The sequence below is a fragment of the Falco naumanni genome, chromosome 19 (assembly GCF_017639655.2).
Source record: "Falco naumanni isolate bFalNau1 chromosome 19, bFalNau1.pat, whole genome shotgun sequence".
NCBI lineage: Eukaryota > Metazoa > Chordata > Aves > Falconiformes > Falconidae > Falco > Falco naumanni.
Window position 1 is genome coordinate 1,403,706 of NC_054072.1, and position 27,342 is coordinate 1,431,047.

The 27,342-nt window shown below is 53.1% G+C and overlaps 1 protein-coding gene across 6 annotated transcripts; it reads right to left on the minus strand.

The window, feature by feature from the left end:
* Positions 1–39: 39 nt before the first annotated feature.
* Positions 40–25,202, minus strand: KANSL3 (KAT8 regulatory NSL complex subunit 3). 6 transcript variants are annotated; one of them, XM_040617960.1, is made up of 22 exons: positions 24,911–25,202; positions 23,495–23,665; positions 22,641–22,731; positions 22,150–22,335; positions 21,886–22,017; positions 21,436–21,552; positions 20,740–20,841; positions 20,527–20,598; positions 20,137–20,211; positions 19,036–19,193; positions 18,064–18,127; positions 17,348–17,548; positions 16,936–17,092; positions 15,502–15,579; positions 12,085–12,276; positions 10,254–10,338; positions 9,187–9,341; positions 8,653–8,765; positions 7,824–8,043; positions 7,464–7,597; positions 3,052–3,214; positions 40–785 (listed from the first exon to the last, which is right to left on the minus strand). In XM_040617960.1, exons 1-22 carry the CDS (start codon positions 25,153–25,155, stop codon positions 208–210), a joined length of 3,489 nt encoding a protein of 1,162 aa, XP_040473894.1. In that variant the 5' UTR covers positions 25,156–25,202; the 3' UTR covers positions 40–207. The 6 variants fall into 6 exon arrangements, with proteins under 6 accessions (XP_040473894.1, XP_040473895.1, XP_040473896.1 ...); XM_040617961.1 differs by lacking the exon at positions 15,502–15,579; XM_040617962.1 differs by lacking the exon at positions 12,085–12,276.
* Positions 25,203–27,342: the final 2,140 nt, after the last annotated feature.

Sequence of the window (27,342 nt, forward strand, 5' to 3'; positions counted from 1 at the left end):
CCATTAAAAAAAAAACAAAACCCACACCCAAAACCCCAAAAAACCAAACACCCAAAAAAGTTTTATTAGACAACAACAAAACCAGAAAAACATCCCCCCGGTTTGCTCCAGCCTGAACCGGCCCCCTGTGCCCACAGGGCTGCTCCTCTCCCACCCAGAGCCCAGTGTTCCTGAAGCGCCACTCGCAGCCGAGGGTCCCGGGGGTCCCTACGGCTTCTGGCTGAGCGTGGGCCCCGCCGTGGCGATGATGGAGGAGCTGGCCAGGCTGCTGCCCAGCGTTATCAGAGTGGTGCCAGCCCCTCCTGGCAGCACACCCTGGGACAGCAAGTGTCTGTTAGCCAGAGCCTCTCTGGCGTGGATGATGGTGCTCCCGTCGTCCACCACGGAGGGAACCCTCCCCAGGGTCTCCACTGTCCCCAGAGCATGGCCAAGGGCCGTGGTGCTCTTGGTCAGGCCGACCTTCTCCCCAATGTGTCCCAGGGCTCCGTCGCCCTTCACCGTGGCCAGCGTTGAGGTCAGGATGACAGTCTTGGAAGCGGTTTGTAGGACAGGTCCCACCTTTGAGTGTACCAGGCTGCCGGGAGGGCTGGGGGCACTGGCCAGCGGGGAGGCGGTGAAGGTGACGGCACCGGTGGGAGAGCTGGTAGAGGAGGAGGAGGAGGAAGGCTGGATGCCTGGCAGTTTGAGGGGGACAGAGGTAGCCTCACCCATCACAGACTTGGTAAGCGCAGACAGCTTGGCGTCCGACATGACGTAGAGTGTCTTCATGGGGCTGGTGGTGGTCACTGCGGAGAGGAAAGCATGGTCAGTGGCCATGGGGATGTGGTGCCCGCCCTGGGCTGCAGCCCCCAGCTGTGGCAGCAGAGTTGCGGGCTTTCACACCGAAGAGGAAGACCTGGCTTTGTCCACTCTCCAGAGCGGGACCCCAAACCAAACCCCAGCGCTGTCATACCTCGGCAAGGAAACCACAACGGCTGAACTTGGGCACCAGCAGCACCTCTCCCCTCCTAGACCGCTCCCATTCCCCAAGTACACCCCTTTCTTCCTTCAGTGTCTGAACTTCTCCCCCAGAAAGTCCCCTTCTGTTGGGACAGGGTGTCACGGGTCTTCCTTAGCCAAGCACGCTCTGTATCGCCTCGTCCCCGAGCTCGTGATTTCTCCCCCGAGCTCACGCTGCTCTCTGCGGCCTGGCTCAAGGCAAGCTCCCGCTCATCCCTGGCATCTCCAGCTCCATCCCACCAGCAGCACTGGAGGAGCTCAGACCCTCCTCGTGCTCCACCCCAGGAGACAGCTGAAAGACTCTGTGAAACAAAGCCCTCCATGCTCTAAGACAATGGCAGAAGTTGTATCGTGGTGGTTACCCCGTCCAAACCTGCTCCCTTGCTGCATCTGCAGTAGCCACAGCCCAGAGAGCAACAGAAAAGAGACTTCACTGAAATCTCATCGCTGGGTTTAGACGTGCTCAGGGGGTGGGAAAAAGCCTGAAGAGCCGCTGCTTGGTTCAGGACAACACTGGCCAGAAAGACCCCAGCCCGGAGCAGCCCACGGTTTGCTCCTGCAGTTGCCCAAAGCTGTGACTCGCTGGGTCCCTCAGGAGCCTGCACCGAGGAGCGGAGCGGAAAGCGGCAGGCCCAGCCGCGCTGGGTCACCTGGCGCGCAGCACCGGATCTCTCCGATACAGCAGCACCAAAGATGCACCGCAGCGTCCCTCACACATGTCAGCAGTGACAGCGTCTCACGACCACCGCCAGTGCAGCGTGGAACTCCCCGAAATGAAGTGCCTCAAGCGGGGAGGCCAGGGAGCAAAGGCTGACGACGACCGACAGTCTAACCAGGATGGGACCACCAACCCCACCACCCTGGGGTCAAGGAGGGCAGGAGCACAGTGGGGACAGGTGACTCCAGCCACCCCCACGCAGGCTGGGGGAGTGGCACAGACACACGATGCTGTTAGACATCAGCAACAACCGCTCCATGAAACAGTCTGGAAAATTTTCTGCGCTAACACCCCAGTCCGCCCTGCTGCTCCAGCGGCTTTCTTACAAACCGGTCCTTCCAGCTGGACGCAAATCCAGCCCAAACCTCCAGTGAAAGCAGGTGAAGTTCTCCACAGATCTAACTTCATCCACTAGCCATGCCAAATAACAAAAGGAACAAGAAAAAACATGAAGACTATGACTTCAGCCTGGTGCTTCTGCACCTCTTGAGTCCTGGGGGAGAAAAGCAGAGTTTGAGGGTCTGCAGAGGGTGGGTAGCCGGGTTGTTAACGCCTGCAAGGAAAGCCGCCTGCGTGGTAAAGCACAGACGCTGCAGAGCTGCCTCATTTGCCCTTTGGGGAACTGGCACAGCTCCCACTGGACTTCATCCCGAGTGCTGACTACCCACTCACCCTCCCTGGAAATCATCTGGACCGAAGAAAACGAAAACAGTGGCTCGGCTGGCAGCGGGCTCTTTGGTACAGAAGCCTTTGGAGATGTAACCGAATGCACTGCTGCGCTATATCGATTTTATTTTTAAATCCAAGGCTACTTACTGGCTGGGTAGTGGCTCTGCAATATTTCTTTAGCTGTAAGCGGATGGGTCTGCTCTCCCCAGGCAAGGTAAACAAACGTGGGCAGCACGAGAGTGCTTAGTCCTACAAGCGCGTGACAAGGGCCCTAAACACAAACTGCAGATAATCCTTTCTGTGTCTGGGCTCCAGTTTTAAGTCCCTGCTCTTCGTCAGATGCTCAAAACCGGCTGCATTGAGCCAAAACTCCTTGTGCAAAGAAACCACGGGAGAACGTAACTTAAAGGGAGGGAGGGACCACAAAAAAAAAAAACAAAAAAAAAAAACCCACCAAAAAAAACAAAAAAAAAAAAAAAAAGGCAAAACCAAAAAAAACCACCAACAAAAAAAAGCAGTGATGGGCTTATTAAAAATAAGCAGCATTTGGGCAGCTATTCCCCGGAGTGACTCCGCACACATCACCCGGTGGCATGGCTCCATCCCGGCCTCCGCTCCGGTCCCCAGGCCGGCTGCCCACGCCCCACGACTGCCATGCGCCTCACCTACGGGTGCTGCCGCGGCGGCGGTCAGGTGTGCCGCGGGGTCGGCGGGAGCCATCTCTGCGCCAGCCTGGGCTTTGCTGAGATCCATCTGAGACAGCAGCTTGCCAGGAGAGGTGGCACTGGTAGCTGGGGTGGCCAGGTTCCCAACAGCACCGTCTGGAGCCTGGAAGGGTTAAAGTAACGGAGAGCTACTGGAAGTGCCCCGCTGCCAAGGATACACCATCTTCGGGGGGCCGCAAACCATTCCTTGGGGGGCTGCAACCATTCCTAGACCTGTGCTAGCCCTCACCTAACAAAAAAAGAATCACAGCACACCCTCTCCTTGCTTCTTCCAGCCTCGCCCTCACTCCGACCAGTCATGATCAAGCTCCAGAAAAAATGCATCCCAAGAGAAAATCCCCAGAGATCTGTATTTTAAAAGCACGATTGCCTTTTTCTGGAGCAGAATGGGATGGCTCCGTCCCCACTTCTGGCTGCCAGGGAACAACAGTCCTGCGTTTGTTACCTCTGCAGCAACAGGAAAGCAACAGCCAGGAGCTCAAGAATGATTCCTGCACCGTGTAGACCCACTTGCAGGAATGACACGCTGTTACCAGTGGCACCAGTGAAAGCCCAGCAAGAACTGCAACAGCACACAGCATACTCTGCATCAAGGAGGTTCCCTCTCACTTGAGAAAGGTGTACAAGCCGCCCTGCCAAGAACCAGCTGGTTACACAGCACCAGCATCCACAGACGTCCAACACTGGAACAACTGGGCAGTTTGGATTTGTATCCTAAAGCAGATAGCAGCACACCCTGGAGAGCACCGACAGGCTCCAGTGGGATACCTGGAAATTCCCCCCCGCGAGGGGGGTTCTTCAGATGCCTCTGGCTCCGTTCACTTGCCAGAACTCTGTCTCAGTGCATCTGCAACCTGACACTGCGGAGAGCAAACCGCATGCGTTCCTGCGCTCTCCCTGGGAGCCCTCACAGCCCTGAGCTGACAAAATTCAAGCTCCGAAGCAGCTTTTCCAGCTACAAAAGCAGATCCCCGTCTCTTCAGTCAGACTTCGGAGCCAACCTGCCCGCTTTCCACCGCTGCTGACGCTCAAGTCTGATCCCCCCAGTACCCGATGCCCATGCAGGTCACAGCCTGCTTTTCCATGCCTTGTGCAGCAGTTTTAACAGTGCTCCATCACCTTTAACTAATATTTCTGGCCCTGCTGGGCGTTAAAAGGGTCAGACTTCAGGACAAGAAAGATGGTTACTGCCTGCTTACAGCACATCCACCACCAGCTGCCAGCTCTGGGCAGCAGCAAGGGCTGGAGTCAGAGCTCTAGCCCTGTGCCACTTGTGGGAGACCCTTACCCAAAGTTCAAACCGTGGCCTCAGCTTGCAGCTCCGGTTGTTGCTGCATAGATCTTTGTGCCACTAAGCAGAAAACAATCACCATCCCTCCACTTTCTGGAGCTACTATCAGGATATAAATATGCTGCAGGGGGGAAACCCTTAGAAAAAGCAATGTTCAAAGCACTGCGGAGTACTCTGTTGAAAAGGGAAGCTGAAGCTTGCTCGTATTTTCACTTTAAAGCCACCCAAACGCTCTTGCTGCTGCTTCTGCTACTCCCAGAAAGCATTTGTACCAAACTCCCCAGGGAGATTCCTCAAGTCCTCTGCCTCCTATTTAATGCCCACGGGGGAAGGAAAAGAGTTACCCACTCAAACTGCATCTCAACTGCTACAGGCATCGCCCCAGCCCCCAAAAGTTTAAAAATCACAGCGCACAGCCGATGCGTGGGCTTCACGCTTCCTGCACAGGCACACTGGAGCCGTCAGCTGGAATTTCAAAGGGAACCCAACCGACAACAGCTTTGGCTACTGCTGAAACCACAGGAGCTTAAGCCCTCAGCGTTAGCCTCCAAAGCCTTTTGTAAATTTGCTCTTTTACAGGAAGCTCTGCTAGATTACGTAATCCCATGTGCTAAAAGGTACACACGAGCTGATGTCAAGGGCTATAATTAGTTACAAAAACACACAGCTCATTCCATTTCCTGTAAAAGCCAGCTTTCAGTTTGCTTTTGAAGCAACTCTCGCAGCCGGCCACACAATTAAGCCCTACCTTGAACACACAAGCTCAGCATTGTAGGTAAAAGTCACAGCGTAGGATCCAATATCCAGTTTGAAGTGCCACCGCCTTCAAACATTAACCCGTGCGTGAACCCGTTAACCCTGGCGTCGATCTGGACCCAGTTTGATTACGCTGCGCAATTACCCTTCTGCTGGGTATTTAGGGTCTCTGAGGGGTGAGGAAGGAAGCAAAGGAAAGCACACCGGTTCTGATGGTTCATCAAATGGCTTTTGAAGACCACAAAACCTGCCTCCAACATGGATGAAGAGTTCCAGATCGAGAGCAACTCACCCGCTGCTTAGGTGGGATCTGCACTGAGTGTCACTAGCTCTGTGTTTTCAAGCTCTACCTTAGCCGGCTCTAAGCTCAGCTCTGCCAGTGTTCGCAGGCTCTGTCGCGCTAGCCAAGTGACTGAAAGAAACACAGAAAAGTCAAGGGAGGAAGGACGTGGATGATCCCAAATCTGAGCTTTAACCGGCAGTAAACTGGGACTCTGCGCGGGAACTACCAGCAATGGTGGTGCAATGGCAGCTCTAAAGCAGCACAGGATAAATGAAGGATTTATGGCTGCTGCTGTTAATACTTACCCAACTTGCATCCAAAAGCTTCACCTTTAGGATAATGCCTCCCTAAATATGCCTCAGGGCTTCAAGCAACCTCAAACAGCCTCTGCAGAGAGCAGCAAGGAGTAGAAGCACACTCCCTGCCTCCACGATACTGCCCCACAACTCAAGTCAACCCAGCAAGCGGGACCAAAACTACAGAGCGAACACTGCCCTGCCTCTCCTACACCACCTCACCTGCCCGGGGCCTGCGTTTGGGCTAGCAAAAGTAGAAAAACCGCGTGCAAAATAAAAACCCCACACCAATAAACAAACCCTGCCAATCTGGAGCGGTCTTGGCATCCTCAGCCCACCGTACCAGTTTGTTAATCCCTGTCGGGAACTGGAGCTTGATCCCCACTGGATGCTCTACACTTGTCCACCTGCCCAGGCTGCAGGATTTGTCATTCTGGGAGCTTGCTAACCTGATTTCCACATTACTTTCCCCCTGCAGATGCCTGCCTCAAATCACTACAGCCAGCATCTGCCGGACAGTCAGTTCTACCCCTCAGTACATACTCAGGCAACCAGCAGCCCTTTTCCTGCAAGGCCTCCTTCAGCCCTGAGCAGCAGATCACAGGCCTGGGCTGCCTGGTTCTTCCTGCATCCCTGTGTCCAGGAAAGCAGCTACAAAGCAGCGGCCTGTGTGTTGTACAGCACCGCAGCCGGGACCACGGGGAAGCCACCTGAGCTTAGGTCAACCTTGCTGATGGCACATCACAGTCACCGCTGACCAACCATCCTGTGCAGGGAGTCAGAGCCAACCTTTCTACCCTGACATTGATGGATCCAGCTCAAAATTGACAGTGGTTTAGGACAGAGCCCAAGACTACACCTGCAGTAAACTGATCCCTTTTGCTACCTGCAGGATTCAGGGTTGAGATGTCCATGTCACAGTACCCAAGACCACCACGTTCACACCAAAAAAAACCCTGACTTGACACCTTACGCCTTCAACTCAGCCGCACCAAGACTTAACCCAGGAAGCAGGAAGGCAGCCAGGATCCCTGAGATACTGTTTGGCCTCTCACCATGTGCCAGGTACTAAGAGCTTTTCCTGCTGTCAGTGATCCACCTCCAAAACGAGATCCGTATCAAAAGATACAACCTCGGAGCACACGCTCGGCACTGCATAAATTGGTTTCAACAGCAAGGCAGCGAGAAAGAACCGGAGTTGGGGACCTGCAGAAGGGAACAGTACAGTATCCCCAACATCCACACATCCCAGCCTCACATCCAGGCGTCTAATAGTCAGGAGCAGCGTTTTCAAGACAGAAATGGCTCCAGACAGGACAGCCAACCCACTCTCCTGCCTGAATAAGCAGGGGATAGACACTCTACAAGCAGCTTTCCTCCTCCCACCAAAACCTGTTACTGCCGAGAAAACCTGGAGCTTCAATCACAATTCCCACGCTGACGTCAGCTTTCGAAGCCTAGCTGGAGATTCCCTCAGTGCAGTACGAGCGTGCCAGCCAGCATCGACCCTGCCACTAACAGACATGAAGATGACCTGGGTCTTCTGAACCGCCGCCTTGCAAGGCCCCAAAGCAGCCTCAAAGCAACAAAGCTCATCACATCCAAGAGATGTGACCAAGAACACTTTCCCCATGACAGCTCTATCTGCCCTTGACTGTGACGGTCAGAAAAAGGTCAGAAGAGCAGCAGCCGACACTTTCTCTCCAGAGAAAATGCCTAAAATTACCTGAGGTGCCTGTGTCTGCATTGGCTGCTCCTCAAGCTGAGGCTGGACGGTCCCCATCGCAGCCTGGCTAAGCGTGGTCATGCGGCTGGGCTGCCCACGCAGTGTCACAGTAATGGTCGTCGGGGCCTTCAAGCCTAGAAAACACGTGAGCGAGTCACTCCTGAGACACGGGGACCGTGGAGGCCACATTCACCAACGAGGGGTGCGTCAGAGGCATCTTCCCATTAGAGACAGTTGCTCCGAAATTACTAGCACATGCAGCTGTCCACAGCTATGGCTCAAAGGTAAAATAAGCTTTGGAAACGCTGGTCTTGGGGTGATGGGATGCTGCCTCGCATGCCTGTCCCCCTTCTCCCTTACCTGCTGCCTGGTTGGAGATCTGAGCCAAGCCAGGGAGACTGCTGGCCAGCTTTGCCAGTCCCCCATTTGTCAGCAGCTGGTGAATGGCCGTGGACTTGCCGCTCGCTGAGGCTCCCAGAGACAAAGAGGTGGCAACCGGGATTGTGCGGACGATAGTGCCGGTGTCCGTGGTTATGGCACTCAGGTTCTGGATAGGCGCTGGAGTCTTCACAGCTGAGGGCTGGAAGGAGAAGCAGAAGTACTGAGCACCTGGAAGGAAAGGGGATGCCGCGACGGCAGAGCCTCTCCCTCCCACAGAAGCTTCCACACTTCATGCTGGTGGCCACAAGTAGGTCTAAAGGCAAGAACTTGTCCCTTCCAGTCTGCACATACCCGTTCCAACTTGAAAGAATAACTGGGAGAAACCGGGGCTCCACTTCGAATGAAGCCACCACCCATTCTGAATGAGGTCGACTCCAACTGATGGGATGAGAGGCACTGCCTGGCAGGTCACAGGCATGTGTTTTCCCAGAAGAACAAGCAGAAAGATTGCTGATCCTCCCCTAGTCCACTCTCCAACTCCTCCTCAGCATTTTCTAGGTGGCTGCCTAGAAAAAACTTCCCACAGCCTTGTTTCCTAGACTTCATACCACTCGGGGGAATCCTTAGCCCCTGGCACAGCACCAAGGCTTGGATGTATCAATATAGCCGCGGTTCACACCTACCATCCCTCATCTTTTGTGGTCCTGGAGCAAACAGAGCCTGTCTAGGCTCCCTCCGACTCCTACCGCTTTATCCTCCACACAGCTTCCCTCCAGAGGGGGATCTCTGATGTTTGCAGGCCACGTACCTGCACGGGTGGCCCAGCAGCAGTCACGCTGGCCGGAAGGCCTGATGACTTTGTCCCGATGTCCTGCAGGCTGAAGCTCAACCCTTGCAACAGGCTGCTGGCAGATGCTGCTCCTAAAAAAGAGTAAAGAATAAAATCAGGCTTGGAGAGCTCACCAGCGTGAAATCTCAGGTCTGCCATACGGCAGGTGTCTGCAGAACTGTTCCTCCTAACCACTCTACACACGCAGCCCAACACATTTCATTGCTGCAGCTACCAATGAGGTTGGCTGTGAAACCTGGGAGGCAAGAGGAGGTCGGGTTTGTTATCTCAGGGTATCGCTACACACAAATGACACAATTAACAGGTCACCTGCTGCGCCTTCAGCCTCACTTGATAGCATCCCACTGGATCTCCGCAGGCTCAAGGCACTACAAACGCTGCCTCAGCCAAACCCAAAGCAACCAGGGAACGCAAGACAGAGGATCCACCAAATGATTTTGAACCTGGTTTACCTTTTACATTCACAAGAGAGACACGGAGAGAGGCAGGTACCTTGGAGGGTACTGGCTGGCTGGGCCTGCATGCAGTGGGTGCTGCTGGCCACCAGCCTGCTCTGCAGGGCATGGAAAGCGCTGGGCGCCGTGCTGCTGGGGATCACGGCAGACGGAGCAGGACTTGTGGAGGAGGATTCCACTGCCAAACTCAGCCTACAAAGAAGAGAAAGACTCCAGTTAGCGATAAAAACTATGCAGATGCAATGCAAGATGGCTTTGACAGCGAGCTGTCACTGGCCTCATTCAACCAAGCAGGACTCCCGGAAGCATAAGGCAGGGAGTTGACAAGCTACTAAAACCCAAAGCAAGACAAGTTTCCCCTGCGCCCACTGCAGCAGCTAGAACAAGGAGCACCTATGGCAAAATCCATCTATTTCCAAACTGGAATTGAGCTTGTTATATGTGTGTACCTACCTAGGTGCTGCAAGGGCTGTCACCCTACGCTAGAGCAATCTACTTTTGTAGTGATGCATTTTCTGTTTAAAACCTACTTTCCACTTGAAAACAGCTCTTTTTCCTCTCCCCTCCCAGATCACAGTCCAGTTCTCCGAAGCTTAGTTTTAATCAAAAGGTAAAACAGTGATGTGAGATGTCAACATCAGATTCATTTCCCAGCAGAAATCCCTACAGCCAGTAAATCAACTTCATGAGCTGATACCGAGGCTTCTCTCTCCTATTTTTGGAAAAAAAATGCTTGACTGTCAGAGGGAATGAAGGGAAGTATTAAAAGCAACACTGAATTTCTGGCAAAGACACCAAAATCATTCAAAAGACATGCTGATAAGCAAACATGGATTTGGAAAATAATATAGAAATATAGCCCAACAGCTGCAATATCTTCTGTTTCTGCCATTCTCTGACTCGGCTCCCTCTTGACAAACAGTTTTCAGGAGCCTAACGGTCTCCCGCACTTCAGAAAATTCCAGTTATAAGCAAGATATCAGAAAGCTCCACATGTCAAAATCGCCCTGTTGCGGTGCTTCCCATCGGCAGCCGGTCAAAGCAACCCACAGCTTACAAAAAACTTATAAAAACCCACTTATAAAAAAACCCAGTCGCACTCACTTGGGGGCGGTGAGAAGTCCTGACAGCTCCTTTGCGCTCGACACAGACTGGCCGACAGCCATGGGGACCGGCTTTCCAGCAACAACTGCAAAAGAAAAATTAAAAAAATCTCACTCTCTCTCCTCCAGGAGTCTTTAGGGATTCCCCCTCTCTCACACAACTACCCACAGACACAGCGCTGCAGGCCACGGGCTCATCCTGCTCACAAAGCGTCTTCTCAAGGAAATCTCGGTTGCAGCCATAAACACGCACTCCAGTCACCACGCTACGGGAGATCGGGAGTATCAAACGGAGCAGAGGTGCGAATAAAAACCATGAAGTTGCCGTGGTGGAAGCATTACGACAGGTGAGATTGAAGGAATCGGCTTAAAAAAAATAATAACCTGTAAGCAGTGAAATCTCAGGCCCTCGCCACCAAATGCAAATCTCTCCCCTAAACATTTATCTCCACTAATCCCCTCCTCCTAGTCCATCATGGCACAGGTCTACCACCTCAACCGATTAGTTCCGATCTGGCTGGTCGCTAGCGATTGATTTTGTAAGCATTCTTTACAGACACTTTACAAAATACACAGGGATGCGACGAGTCACAATATTTGTTTATTGCGGCGTTTTGGGATACAACTGCGTTTGTCTTGTGCAATTCCTCCTGCTCACGGTAAGAGGGAATTCTTGGTTTGGTTCATGTTTACTTCTGCAATTCATTTCCTTTCTGTGAAAAGAAGTAAAGTTTGGAAAAATTAAAAAAAAAAAAAAAAAAAAAAAAAGAATCCAGAAACCAGGGATTTTTCAAAGCTGCCAGAAGTTAAACTGCAACCTTAAAAAAAAAAAAAAAAAAGTGTGTATTTATTAGTTCATGTTCACAGTTCAACTGTTAAATTAACCGAGAGATGCTTCGGAAGGAGCAGAATTATTTCTCAGCTTTGAAAACCACCAATTTCCTCTCAGAACGGAAACGCTGATTTTTCAGTCCTGCACTGCATCGAGCTAACGCAAATAACGAGCGACTGCTTTACGTATCTGGGGCTCTCGCCACAAGGAAGACGTACACGCCAGCGCAGCCAGCGACAAGGCAACATCCTTTAGGTACAAGGATGACACAAGCCAAAGCCTTCAGCCTCCCTTGCGAAGGCTCAAGGGGAAGAAGACCGAGCCCATCACCTCTTCTTGGACTGCAGGGACCTCTGCAGCGCGTGGCACAGTGGGTTTTCCCGGCCACAGCGGCAGGAGAGGAGCTGGTATTTGTTTATATGTGTATCAAAAGCATATCGTGCCAGACTTCGGGCCCAAACAGGATCAGCAGAGCGGGGCACTCAGCTGAATCGGGAAGTCTGAACACGCGAAGGTCTTCCAGAGGGAGGAACATCGCTGTCATCCCCATGTTCCAGGTGAGAGCTTCGCGCAGGAGTGGGTAGCAGAACCGGAGACGCACAAGACCTACTTGGAGCAAGGGGTCCACCAGGACCGGCATCCTGCTTCCAGCAGCGGCTCGATGCCTCAGCGGAAGGTGTAAAATTCGCCTCGCAGCTCATGAGGCTACGGTTGAGCTTTTCGCTGGAGCGTGCAATTCCAACGGCTATGGAAAACAGAGGCTCCTGCCAAGCTCCTATGTGCTGTCAGCCCCCACACTTCCCTGGCTATCCCCAAGTCACTCACACCTTGAGCCTCCATCTGTTTCCTGCAGCTAACGCCTCACAAAATAGTAATAAAAAAAACAAAAAGCAAAAAGAAGTCATAGCTCCCTCCCCTCCCCATGCCCCAGAGGAGCGGGTCTGGGCAGAGCCACGACCCCCCTTTCTGGTTACAAAGCAGCTATGCAATCGCAACTCACTTTCTGCCTGGGTGGTGAGGGGTGCTCCGTTCCCCACGCCAGCAGCATCTCCGTGAGAGACAATGGTCACCTTGATTTTGGCTCGTTTGGAGGATTTGGTGCACTGGGTCGGGCTGGGGGTCTGATGCCTCTTCAGCTGCATACGCACATCATCTTTCTCAGCCCCTTCCGAGTGCTCTGAGGAGACTGGAACTAGGGGACACAGAAGTAGCTTTTTGAAAACTGACGGCCGATCCCTCGAGGTCAGTGCTGCTCCACTGTGCCAAGGTGCGGAGAAGGGACGCATGCCCATGCACACTTCCACAGCTCCCTCCATGCCAGCCTTGCCCATCTCCCATGCACCAGGATCCCACGCTTCTCCTTTTCACCATCTACGCTGACTTCTGCGTGCCCTGAGCTGCTGTCTTAGGGGCGGAACTTAGCTTAAGCTACTCACAAGGTAAGGCAGGATGGCATACAAAGTCTGTCTTGCCTGTGCAGCGAAGAAAAATGACGTCTACAGCAATATCACATCTCCACATAAATGCTTTTCATTTCAAAGCACAGCATCATCAATCCCGGCATCAGGCCCCTCCAACGTCCCTAATTTCCAGGTGAAGGGATGAGGGTGCAGAGATTTGCAAAGCTGATGCAGGCATGCTGCCAGTGCTGGGATTAGAGCTCAGCCCGCCTGCTCCTCCGACACACCAGCAAAGGTATTGGCATGCCTGTTGTTCGGCACATCCCTTCCAGCGCTCCTAACCGGCCCTCCAGGAGCTGGACTGAAGCGTACAGGTTTCTTAGAGGCACTAAGCGAAGCAGCTGTGAGCACAAAAGGTGCTGCAGCAAAGCAAAGCCCCCACATACCCTACGCTGGTTGGTACTAGGGGGAAAAAAAAACACCCCATGAGCTGAGATTTTTCTTCTGCGCCAGCAGCTTCTTTTGCTGCCATGTCCTTGACCATCACATTCATTCCATCTTGCCTAGAGCACAAGCTTGCCGGGGCCAGGGCTATCAAAAAGCACAGAGGAACCACGACAAGCACCTCTGGGCAGCCCAGGAACAAAACAGAGCCACGAGCTGGCACATCCTGCCCATTCACGCTCCGCGCATCTCCCACCACTGGCATGTACAATCATCCAGCCCCAGCCTGAAACGCTGCTAGACTGGGTCGAAATGAGGGTGCAGATCTGCCTCCCGCTATGGTGTGTGCGGCCTGGCCGTGCTCAGAAGCGCACCCGCCGCTATGCCTGAGTGCTGCCATGATCTGCAGCAAGGGGAAAAGGCTTTTGCTCAAACCTACAGAGAGCCCTCTCCATCAGGAGCTTCCACAGACCGCCGCCGAGCCAGCTAACTCCCTCTTTACAGACGGTCCTGAGCATCTAAGCTGTGTATTCAACCGCCTAGCGGCCAAAACGTATGTACCTTTTTATTTCTATATATCTAGATATGGATATTTTATACAAAAATCAATATAAATGTGCATGTGCGCATAAATATATACATACATGTATTTATATGTTCCCTGCATACCACCTACATACCTCTGAACTGTGGGTGTAGGACAAGAACGAAGCCAAATCCCTAAATTTCAGGTGACTCCAGACATTTTGGGGCCACTGTGGTCCCCAAGACAAGTGCCAAGCTTGCTGGCCTGCCATCGAAGGCCGGACTTGTGGCTGAAGCATGTTAACTCGTGACACTCGTGCAACGCTCCCGTGCCCCCCACCCACCTGCAAACATGCATCATCCAGATCACCATCCAGAGAGACCTCACCAGGCGTGCACAGACTGCAGGCACCAAAGCCCCCTCCCCACCCCACCCCCCAAAAAAATGCCACCAGCCAAGCAGGACAGTGAAAGGGCACATGCACAGGCAGTGGCGTTAGGTGCCCCTCAAAGCATTGGCAAGCAGTGACCCAACGTCCCTCTGTGTCCCCACCGCACGAGAGCGCAGCCTGCTTCTGCTCACACAGGGGCACACAGACCCCCACCACCAAGGGCTGGCTGTGCATTCAGAAGGAGCACCAGCTCCCGAAACAATTCAAAACACTCCCAGCGCACGTGGCACACATGCCCCGGCTTCCTACCTTGCACCTCAGGCAGCTGATAGTAAGCCCAGAGATTTTAATCGGCTTTTGATCTTATCAAAAAGCAGGGCAGGCTGATGCCAGCCTCTCCACGTCTCCCCACCAGCAGGGAAACACCCACTGTGGTTTCTCTTCCCAGCAGACGCTGGGTGGGAGGACTCCGGATAAGCCCAAGGCTTCACGAGCGCTCCCAGGCTCACCTCATCACACAGGGGAGAGCACAAAACAAGGCTCAAGGCAGAAAGAAACCTTTAAAACAACCAGCTTGGGCCAATACTTGCCTCAGGACTTCGTTACCACAGCTGTATGCATGCAGTTTGGACTACACCTCATGTGTGCTCAGGACAAGCAAGGAGCCTCTATCTTATGAGTCTCTACACTGCACGCCAAAATACCTTTGCCTCCAGCGCTTGCCTCATCAAGTTAAAAGCACCAGTGTGTGTGGTGTTTCAGAGAGGCAGTTCTCACCCACATCAATGCTCCTAGCACCCTGGGGTCACCCAGAGAGAGAACTGACACTGACAGCTCACGTGACGACACCGCAGCCTCCCAAAGCTTGGGATTTCAACTTTTCTTCCCAATCCCAGCTCCACACAGTCACTGCCATTCAAGATGACAAACCCCATCTTTAGATACACTGTGGAACTTGCCCCTCGATCCCTAACCCTCAGAGCATCCCACACACCGAGGCTCACTTCTCCGCGTGCTCCTGCACCCAATCTGAGACCACAGGGCTAAAGACTGCTCACCTCCGCACGTCTCCTGGTCCAGACAGCATCCCTCTCCCACCACATCACCACCTTCGCAAAGCCATTCCTCTCCCTGACCTCTCTGCTCTCCTCTAACTCTCTCTGGCCAAGAAACATGGCTCTACACGTCACATCTGCCCCTTCCAAGTCACTTGGAAATCCCTTGTTTCTGCTCCCAGCAACAGCCCCTTTTTGCTGCTCCACATGTTCGGGATGCTCCCCCAACACACACATGGTCTCTCAGGATCCCCTTCTCAGCCCCAGCACGGGAAAGGGTTAAATTCACGATCGAAAAAACATCACCGCATCTTCCACCAAGTTTTAGTCCATCAGAGCAAACCGGCTGCCAGACTACATGGCTCGAAGCGCAGTATTTACCTACCGGGACAGGGGAAGATCGCAGAGGAAGTTAACGCTCTCAGCTGGCAAGTGGACCATTTGCTTTAGCTTCCAATACAGCAACGAGAAAGCAAAAAGCAGGGGGACAAGGGGACACGTTGGGCCACATCCCCAAACCAATGCAAGGGAAGAGGAAGACGATGAAAGAAGATAGCAGAGATAGAGAGAAGGAGGGAGACAGAAGTGAGGAGATACTCACCAAAGAGACATGAAGAGGTGCCAGGAGGAAGAGCTTTCCTCACCAGCATGTTTTGTTTCAGAAAAGCAGCAAACTGAGCTGAAATGAATCAGAGAGAATTACAGTATCACAGCCCGGCTCTGGAGGGGGACAGGGAACTCCAGGGACACCACTGCGACCCACAGACAGAGACCTCGGAGCAGGCAGGCAGGCAGAGAGCTCCAGACATGACTCATCCAGCCACAGGGCACAATGGAGACACACCGACCTCCTGTCTGGACAGACGGCAGCGTAGCACATCCGACACCAGAAAGGGCATCATCCCAGCTTCCCCAGAGAGCGCACCCCAACCGCACGAGCCCTCTCCAGCCCCACAACCATTGGGAAAAGGTCAAGCTCCAGCGCCCAGGGAAGGAGGCACGGCCAGCTTGACTGAGCAATTGCACTGAGAAGCTGAGAGCGGCTGGAGACGTCAGCCAGCACATCCCTGAATACGGCCACAAAAGGCAGGCCAGAAGCGCAGCAGCACTCCTAGCAAAACAAGGCAGCCACAACACACCCCACTCCACAGACCCTCCCCCTCCTGCCTCCCACATGCTATCTAGAAACTTCCTCCCTCAACTACAACAACAAAGGAATGTCTTTAGTCCGTGGTCTGAGAAATCAAGGGAGATCCAAGCTTCAACTTGCCCCTGGAGCCTACCCCTGAGTTCGAGAAAGACTTTAGAGGATAAGGAGGGTCACATTGTTGCAGGAGACAACAAGAAGCCTGTTCAGGTCTGTATGGAGCAAGGAAATAAGGAGAGAAGGGAGGATGGAGAACTATTCCCCAGGTGCCGCTGATACTTGCCAGAAGAGATCATCATCAACAAAACCATTACCTACATTCACAGCGCTCACAATCAGACGGAAGCTGCACCGTAAGGCTTTTAATCACCATCTAACAGGACAAAAAAAACCCCAGAGCTCAAGCTGGATTCTTATTCAGAGCAGGTTTTCCGCTGCCATTTGATGCAAGATGACTCTGTAATTACCCAAGCCCCACTGTTTCAGTCCCAATTCGATACCCTCAGCCATTTCCCAAGTACCCTCAGTCTCCCTCCCAAGCAGCCTCCAAGGATACAAGACACCAGGCTCACGCTCGGAAGAGGATTAAGAATACGGCTACGTGGCGATTTGATCAGCCAGCGCAAGTGAAAAAACCTTCCCACTTTGAACAGCAGCAAGGCTCCGCAAGCTGCAGAAACACCATTTCCAATCTAATTCCAACCCTCCACAGGCTGCTGCCTTCAGATGACAGTGATAGGGGACCGAGCTGTAGAGAAAGCTGCCACTGGGAGGCTTGGAATTCAAGACAGGACTCGGAAGACAAAAACCTACACACGTCACGACAGATAAAAGACCAAAAATGCAGATGCCAAGAGGGAAGAGGCTGGAAAAGCAGCAGGGCATTACCTTGTGCCTGTTTGTGCGTCAGGACAGTGTCTGTCCTCTGCACCTGCCTCTTCAGCAGCTGCGTGGTGCCGATCTGGCTGGGCTTCTGGATGGAGGACACAGCAGCCATTTTAGTCTTGGGGCTTGAAGTGGGGCTGCTGGAGACGCTGGATAAGTCCTGCTCGAAGAGAAGGAACACCTCTTACCCCCACGTTTCCCTTGGGTCACAACCCTGAGCGTAGCAATGTGTAGCACTGACATCCTTTTGCTGGAGCAGATCTATTTCTGAAGGTTCGTTTGCCCCTCCACAAGCCCCTCCGTATCCTGTCACCTCCCTCCTCCAACACTAACCACATTTCTTGCCACATATTTCAGTGGTACAACACAACCTCAGCCTTCCCCGGCTCAAATTATCTCAGAAAGAGCTTCCCACCTCTGAGCCTGAAGGTGAGGCAGGCACTTTGGCTGCCGGCGAGGTGGGCCTGCTGCCTCTTTCCGGCAAGTCAAACGATAGATCCCTCCTGGTTGAATCACGCGGCTTCTTCTTCTTCTCAGCATCCAGGTCCCGGGGATCGGAGCCTGAGTGGCTCTCTGCTCGGGTGAGGACTCCAGTCAAGAAGTCAGCTATTTCATCCTAGGAAGGATGAAACAAATAGACTAAGTGGTGCGCAGGTCTCTGAACAACTGATTTTCACAGCTTGAAACAAAACAAAAAAAAAAAGAGAAGAATGAAAGATTCCCAAAGGGAAAAATGGATAAGGCTCTCTAGGTTTAATATTCTGCAAAAAGAAACCCTAGACCCTTAAAGAGAGACCTTGGCTTTCTCATTAAAGCTCACACTCCACTGATTTTTGACACACGGGAGAGAAAACATAATGGTTTCTCCAGTGCTCCCAAAAATACCGCTTGCTTCCCCCAGGCAGATGTCCTGGAAGACTTAGAAAACTGCTCTTTGTTTCAGGTGCACTACCAGAAAGCTCACATCTCTCCTCCTCAGGAGACAACAGCTTCAAAATCCCACTCAGGAGACAGATTACCTTCAATCCAACCAATCCTGGCAGTAAGGTTGTTGTCAGTGAGCCATTTCAGCACAGAGTCTGGTTTTTTTTATATAGATTTGAGGTAGAAAAGGAAGATTTCTGTGGTTACCTGAATGCACCTGTCCACCATACTCTGGGTCAGGCCTTCAGACTTCTTTTTGGCTTTGCTTATCCTATTACAAAAAAAAAAAAAAAAGCCCACAACAAAACAGATGCAAGTCAACACGTTTGGTTTTCCATGTTCACACAACATCACTCTCCACCTGAAAGTAAGATCCAAGTAGCAGCAAGCTCACTCCCCCATCCAGTTAGACACAGGGTGAGGAAAAGCCAGCTCCCTCAGCTCTCAACCCAAGAGCACCGTCTACTGGAAAGACGAGATTCATCCCTCGGAAGTGTCAAGACAAAACTTCAATGACAAGGAAAAAGGCCCAGCAGCCCAAAGCATTTTGCAAAGCCAATACGACGTTGCTTTCCCCTTCAGAGCTCTGTCTTCAGACCAGTATCAGAGTTTTATGTTTCTTCCTTTCCTCATTATCCCTACTATAAGTTTCTGACTTATATGATGCTCCAAAACCTTGTCTGAGCTGATGGGTCCAGCGCCAGCACCAGGCCAACCCTGTTCTCGTACAAGACGTGCTCAGGTTTTTGGTGCAGTTATTCCAAACGCGCCCAAGTTACGACAGGAGAACATGCCCCACAGTTTAGTGAAACCTTAAGAGCTTCTTGTTTCCTGCAAGGCTCTTACAGCCTCCCTTACCCCAAATCTATGCACAGCCTCCAAAAGCAACATATTCCAGAGCCAGGGGTGGCATGAAAACCAAAACTTGCTCTAGTATCACACCACACTGTACCCTGGATCTTTTATTCACCGCTGGGAGAAACAATGCTGATTTATCACAGAAAACTGACCCTCTATCCAACATACCAGGTTTTGAATAACAAAGCTGACCTTGATGCAGCATTTTATGCAGTTCCCATCTAGTTTCAAATACGAAATTTGGGTGAGTTTTTGTACGCAGCACACTCAGACGTTGCCCGGTGTTGCTGGGAAGGGAGCACCCATCTCGCAGAGCGTTACCTGAGGTTGTCATCTGCTCCTCCAACCACCACCATGCTGTTATCGGCTCGTATTTTCTCCCGGAAATCTTCCATCGCTTCGATGTTGCACTGCAGGGAATTCTGACCGATCACAAAGAGGACAGGGGTCTTCATCTCCAGGAGGGGGTCGTCAACATCCTGTAAGAGCAAGGAGAACTGTAATCCAGAAAGACTGATCCAGGACGCAGAGCCTTTGGAGCCAAACACCATCCTGAATTAGATGAAGATTTCCCAAAAGGGAAGGCACATGCCACAGGGTCAGACAGCGCTTCACGCGTGATCCCGGTACACGCCACCTGTGTCCTGAAAGGAGTATAAACTGTGTGACTCATTTAAATATCTCATGAGAAGGACTGGCTCAAAAGCTGAATGAGTACATAGTGCTGTTACTCATTAACAGCCGAGGCTGATGCCCTCCCCCTCAAAAACCCTATTTCACCGCATTTTCCTCCTTCCAAGCTTTTGCCACACAAACCCAGGATACACCTGAAGCGCCACCAACAAAGGGTGACCCCCGATGGGATTTACACAGCTGTACCGAGCCCTGAAGAAAACCCTGCTCTAGAGCCACACTGTGCTCCAGCAAATTCATACGTTTTTTTATATATACAGCTTTTATAGAGATTTTGGCTATCCTCAGAATTAGCCATTTCATTAGCACAACCATAATCATTCCCAACCCCGTCACACACTGGTCAGCTAATAAAGGAGCAATTTGGGCTCCATAAAAATCACCCAAGTCGTCCTCTCTGGTGCCAAATGACACAGTTAACAAGAGACCTGCACGTAAGACTGCAGAAAGGAGCTGCAAAAACACGTCACAGCAGAGACAAGCAAACATAGGACTTCTCGCACCTACTAGGGCATCAAGAATCCTACTACGAATGCAACAGTCCCACCTGCTGGGCACACCCCCTCCAAATAAAAATCACACAGACACCCCTCAAAAAAATCTCCCAATTATCACCAGACTTCCAAGCCCGATTCTGTGAAACAATCTAGGGAGATTAGAACACCACCACCACCCCCCCCAAAAAAAACCTCCGTTCTTTAAATGGCTCCACCTCCCTTTGGTCCTTACCCCTCTGGGGCCATCAATGGTGAGAAGCGGGAATCCAAGGCACACAACTGCAGTGACATACTCCATCACCGAAACCTGGGTAGAAAAAGCAAGAAGTCAGCATTTGAAGTGCACTGAGGGTGTGAAGGCTCTTCTGCCAGGCACAGAAATATCTTCCCTATTTTGACCTTGCTTTGTGGATCAAAAGAGTGGGAAAGAAACATCGAATTACTCAAATTGCCTACGCCCCCAAAACCAGAAAGGTTATTTGTCTCAAAGCCAGGCCTTGGAAAGAGAAAAGGGACAGGAACAACCCCGATATAGCCTTAAATGTAAAAGTAATTTAAATCTAGCTCTGAACCAAAGCTGCCAAGTGGGCTCTGAGAGGATGCAAAGGAATCAGGTACTTACATGACAGGCCACCAAGGCACCTGTGTTCCACCCAATCAGGATGATCGGCTTGTGAGAAAAATGGTTGTGAATCTACAGGAGGAAAACAAAAGACATGGATGGAGAAGAAGGACAGGCAAAGGGACGCTGCACTGGGGTGGCACAGCACCTACAGGCAAGGTGGCTAGTTTGAAGAGAGCGGCAAAAGCTCCCCGATACACTCATTGCTCTTACCTCTGCCACTTTGCCCCTCACTGCCCCGATCATGTGTTCCAGGCACTGCAACACGCCCACCCCGCTGCCGTTGTTCAACAGGTGGGTGGCGATGGGAATCACCTGCGGTTGGAAATGAAAGACGGATTGATAGAGGCAGCATTACTGGGGACAACAGGTACCCACAACAATTAGCACAGACTGAAACCAGTTTATGCATGAACTTGTGCTTCCTCTCTCCTTCTGTCCCTCAGGATTCACTTCTAACTACTAAAAACAGAGGAAATATGAGAATTCCCCACAAAGACCACCTCTGCTACCCACCTCGCTCCTATACACCCACATTAATCTACCATCTTAATTAAGATGCGTGTGACCATCCAGGCAGAGGACTAAGGTGACCTATAGTCTCTTTCCTCCAAACTCTTCCCACCAGAAAACTCATCGATCCTTAATAACAGTTAATGACACCATCTAAACTGCTGAAGATGGAAGACTTTGGTCAGCAAGAGACCCCAGACAGATGGGATTTGCACAACTTCATCCCCTGTGCAGTGTCTCAGACGGTAAACATTGCAGATGGTAGATGCCAGCCTCTGCTTTCAGCAGAGCCAAGTATTTTGGTGCACTGAAGGCTTGTAAAAAGCAGCTCAGCAGCTGCAGCCTAGCACAGCTGCTAGTTTGTACTTCTCTCCTTTCAAAACCGACCATACGAACCTTTCCCAAGCAGGAAAGCTGTGACTGCCAGAATCGATGCCGTCGAGAAGTGGGGAACATGGAGTTGGAGGGTCCAGAGGAAGCAATCAGGATGAGGGGGGAACCAGGCAATTTACTCTACAAAGTTCAACAAGAGACATGTAAGGAAAAGCAACTTCCCTGCCCAAGACTTTGCTACCCAGCCTGGCCCACACAACAAAGCAGGAGAGATCTTGTGTAGCTCATTAATGAATCACATTTTTGCCAGCCAAAGCCACCTCAGGATAGTATAAGGCGGGGAACGTGTCCAACAGAAAAAAAGTCCCCCTCACTGAGCAAGTCTAAAGCAGGAGGAAAAAAAGCCCAGGAAGCAAGCCAAAGGTGGAAGGAAGAGGACAGTAGAAGGATGGGAAAAATAAAGCTGATGCGACAACAGCCTCCTGCTCCCTGCAAGCCCCAAGAGGTACTCACAGGTTTATTATGTGACAAGACACCCACTGCTGGGTCCCAAGGTCTCTTCAGCAGCAGAGACAGAGCCTCAGCACCTGCTGCCCCCGTCTTCGTGGTGGAGGAGAGCAGCATCCTGTCAATCAGGGTGGGGATCTGAAACCAGAGGCCAGAAACGACTGAGAAAATGCACACAGCCAGTCCAAAGAAAAAGGATAAAACCTTTAACAAGCTTTATAAAGGGAGAATATTATAAGTGATAGCGAATTCTTTCACTGCTTTTATCACCTTTCCTTTAAGCGTTTGCAGAGCATCCAAGTAAGCAGCCAGCACTGGCAAACTGAGCGTTTCCACCAATGTTGTGTGAAGCCACTGGATCAGTTTGGTGTCCCAGTTCACACTAGCCAGGGCTTGGCGGACCCTCCGAGCACATTTGTCCACCGCTATCCTCCTCAGGACTGGCTCATTGCAAGCCTAAGGAAATAAAAAAGAAATACAATTATGGGAAAGATCGAACATGCCACGTGCATCCCAAGCCACAGGAAAGTATTGGCTTGGGCAGCCCAAAGTCCTCTGGCAGCAAGCAAAGACCAAAATCCTCACAGTGAGGACAAAATCATGCCTCAAAGAAGCCCAGAGCTGCCCAGTTCTTAAAGACTAAGCAACCCAAAGGCCAAAACTTTTATCCTGACTCAAACTGAGCTTTACTAGTAAAGACTGATAAACACACACAGGCAGGGACTCTGCTGGAAAGCGAAATAGGAAATAAAAGACCGTACCCCTTCGTTAGCCAAGCGAGCCAGCCGGTCAGACTGCAGCGCTTTGTGAATCTTATTAAATAGCTTGTTCTGGGCCATCGTCCAACCCGTCCTGTCGAGAAAACCAGAGAGGTAACACAGGTCACTGTTACACTGACATCCAGGTCCTGCAAGCCACTGCCCGTTCCCAGTCGGCATCAGCAGCACAGCTGGGAGTCAGCTGCGATCGCAGCCTCAAGAACTGATTCACAGCTATGGACAAAATGGGGTTTGCTACAGCAGATGTAATTAGCAGGCTTGCTCAATAAAAAACTCTTAGATGTCACTAGGGCATGTCGGCAAACATCCAAGCACCAGAAAGACAAAAGTAACAGCAGAAGCAATAAATAGGACCAAAATAATTACTCTTTTTAGCACAGGCTATCACCATGTTTCTCAAACAAACTGTCCAGGAAAAAAAACCATCAAAACAGACATTCCTTATAATGACAAGACTGCAAGCAGGCTTGACTACAGTTCCAGGAAGGGTTTTTGACTGGCTGGAATTTATGTTTATCTTCATTTTCGACACTGGAATTGAGGATCTACGTGAAATCTGACGACTCACTGTCCCAATCTCCTCTCAACAGAGGAGACTGCTTCATGGGAAGCGTGTGGGAGAGGTTCAGCAGCTGGGCCAGCCTCTACCATTAGATCCAACAGCTTTCACAGCAGGCAGACAAGGAATTTGGACACAAGAATTCATTTTCTTTGAACATTATTCAGTTCAGGAACGTCATTGCGTTATCGAGTCACACTAAGAAATCCACCCACAACATGCCACAGGTGGCTGTTTATAGCGCCCAAATTTCTTTTTTCTGCTACCCCTGCGCTACCTGTTGACGTGTTCCTCCCAGTCGTCCGGCGGTGGAGGGGCATCCGCGTCTGTACGAGCGAACATCACATGGCGCTCGCACTCGTTCATCACGCTGCGCGCCTTCTGGTTGTCGTAGAGTGGCACGGGCGTGGGCGTCACCGTCTCGACATCGATGGGGATATCTGCTTCACTGTCGGAAATAATTATGCTTTAGAGAAGGAGATTGCTTGCCCTGGGGTCTGCCGTGCTTTAAAGCTCAAAATCCACTGAGCTTCATAACCAGGTATCTTATTATTCCCGGTCTGAACTCGGGAAGCCCCCTGAATCCCAAGCCCTGAGCTGCGACTCTGAGGGCACTTCCACCCCTCACCCCAAACTCACCCATGACCCCAACCCCAGCCCCACACCCTGACCCTAAACCAAACCATTGAGGCCTGGCCAAAACCCCCCTTCCCACACCGGCACCAAGCCTGTGAAACCAGCCCACCCCCGCGGTGCTAAGCCAAGACCCCCAGCTCAGCCCCCCCCACCTTCCCCCAGCCCATACTGCTCCCCACAGATCCCCAAACCCGCTCTAGTCTCCTGAGCCCACTCTCTCCCCCCATCCCCACACGCAGGCCCCTGCCCCACACTCTCCCCTCACAGACCCCCCAACCCCACAAGACTTCCCACAGTCCTACAAGCCCCCCGCTCTCCCCTCGGACCCCTCAAGACCTCTCCCGGCCCCACAGAACACTCCCTGCTCCACACTCTCCCCTCACAGACCCCACAGGTCCCTCAGGACCACCACCCTCAGTCCCCACATAAGCCCCTCAGCCCCACATAGGCCCTATTCCCCCCTTAACCCTCCCCCCGGCCACATATAAGCCCCTCAGTCCCACAGGCCCCACTCTCCCCTCACAGGCCCCTCAAGACCCCTCCCCAGCCTCCACATTGAGCCTTCAACCCTCACTCTCCCCTCACAGACCCCTCAGGACCTCCCCCAGCCCCACACAGGCCCTATTCCCCCCTCACAGGCCACTCAGGAACCCCCTCTAACCACACATAAGCCCCTCAGTGCCACAGCCCCCTCAGGACCCCCCAGCCCCCACACAGGCCTCTCAGCCCCACAGGGCTCATTGTCCCCTCACAGCCCCCTCAGGACCCCCTCCCAACCCCACAGGATAGGCCCCTCAGCCCCCACTCTCCCCTCACAGACCCCTCAGGACCCCCTCAGCCCTCCCAAAGGCCCCTCAGGACACATTCTCCCCTCACAGACCGCTCAGGACCTCCCCCAGCTCCCACACAGGCCTTTCAGCACCCAGCCCCAGCCCCCATATAGGCCATTCTCCCCTCACAGACCCCTCAGGACCCCCTCAGCCCTCCCAAAGGCCTCTCGGGCCCAGAGGCCCCCCGCCCCGCCCCCCAGGCCCCCAGGCCGCCCCCCCGGGCTCACAGAGCGGTGCCGGGCTGCCGCCGAGGGGTGAGGAAGAGCATGCGGGTGGGCCGGGCGGCGCTGGCGTCGGGGTGGGCGCTCCAGGGCTTGGCGTAGCTGTGATCCAGGCAGACCAGGTCCAGCTCCCGCTCGTGCACCGACAGCTGCAGCAGCAACGACGTCCCCATTCTCCGCGCCGACCACTGCAGCTCCCGGTCGCGATCGCGCTCCCGGTCGCGATCACGATCCCCCCCGCGCTGCGACATGGCCCTACAACCCCCGGCGCCGCATCCCGCCGCGCACGGCCCGCCGCCCCGCCTGGCGCGCATGCGCAGGCCCCGCCCCCCGGCGGCTCCGGGGGAAACGCGGCGGCTGGAGCGGAGCGGGGAGGGGGCGGGAGGGGCGGGGCCAGGAGAGGCGGGGGCGGGGCGGAGCCGGGAGGGGGCGGGAGGGGCGGGGCCGGGAGAGGCAGGGGGCGGGGCGGAGCGGGGCCAGGAGGGGCGGGGCGGAGAGGGACCGGGAGGGGCGGGGCGGAGAGGGACCGGGAGGGGCGGGGCGGGGGGACACGGGAACACGGGGGCTCGGCGCTATAGGGACGTATGGGCATGGGAACGAGGGGACACAGAGGCTCGGTGCTATAGTGACATGTGGGCATGGGGATTCGGTGCTATAGGGACATGGTGACATGGGGACTTGGTGCTATAGGGGCACACGGACATGGGGACACAGGGTCATGGGAACTCAGTGCTATAGGGGCACATGGACATGGGGACATGGGGACATGGGAACTCAGTGCTATAAGGGCACATGGACATGGGGACACAGGGACATGGGAACTCGGTGCTATAGGGGCACACGGACATGGGCACTCAGTGCTATAGGGACATATGGATATGGGGACACAGGGACATGGGGACTCAGTGCTATAGGGACATATGGACATGGGGACTCAGTGCTATGGAGACATGGGGACACAGGGACACAGGGACTCGGTGCTATAGGGACATGGGGACTCAGTGCTATAGGGACATACGGACATGGGGACACGGGGACATGGGGACTTGTTGCTATAGGGACATGTGTGCATGGGGACTCAGTGCTATAGGGACATATGGACATGGGGACTCGGTGCTATGAAGATATGGGGACACAGGGACTCGGTGCTATAGGGACATGGGGACTCAGTGCTATAGGGACATACGGACATGGGGACACGGGGACATGGGGACTCGGTGCAATAGGGACATATGGACATGGAGACTTGGTGCTATAGGGACATGGGGACTCAGTGCTATTGGGACATATGGACATGGGGACACGGGGACATGGGGACTCGGTGCTATAGGGACACAGGGACATGGGGACTCGGTGCAATAGGGACATATGGACATGGAGACTTGGTGCTATAGGGACATGGGGACTCAGTGCTATTGGGACATATGGACATGGGGACACGGGGACATGGGGACTCGGTGCTATAGGGACATATGGACATGGGGACACAGGGACATGGGGACTCGGTGCTATAGGGACATATGGTCATGGGGACACAGGGACATGGGGACTCGGTGCAATAGGGACACACAGACATGGGGACTCGGTGCTATAGGGACATATGGACATGGGGACACAGGGACATGGGGACTCGGTGCTATAGGGACATATGGACATGGGGACACAGGGACATGGGGATTCGGTGCAATAGGGACACACAGACATGGGGACTCGGTGCTATAGGGACATATGGACATGGGGACACAGGGACATGGGGACTCGGTGCAATAGGGACACACAGACATGGGGACTCGGTGCTATAGGGACATATGGACATGGGGACTCAGTGCTATGCAGACATGGGGACACAGGGACATAGGGACTTGGTGCTATGGAGATATGGGGACGTGGGGACACATGGACTCGGTGCTATAGGGACATGTGTGCATGGGGATTTGGTGCTATAGGGACATGGAGAAATGGGGACATGGGGACTTGGTGCTATAGGGACACATGGAGACATGGGGACATGGGGACTCAGTGCTGTGGAGACATGGGATCACGAGGACATGGGGACATGGGAACTCAATGCTATAGGGACATGTGGACACGGGGACATGGGGACATAGGGACTTGGTGCTATGGAGATATGGGGATGCAGGGACACAGGGAGTCGGTGCTATAAGGACATGGGGACTCAGTGCTATAGGGACATATGGACATGGGGACACAGGGACATGGGGACTCGGTGCAATAGGGACACAGGGACATGGGGACTCAGTGCTATTGGGACATACGGACATGGGGACACAGGGACAAGGGGACTCGGTGCAATAGGGACACAGGGACATGGGCACATGCAGACTTGGTGCTGTGGAGACATGGAAACATGGGGACATGGGGACACAAAGACATGGGAACTCAATGCTATAGGGACATGGGGACTTGGGGACTCGGTG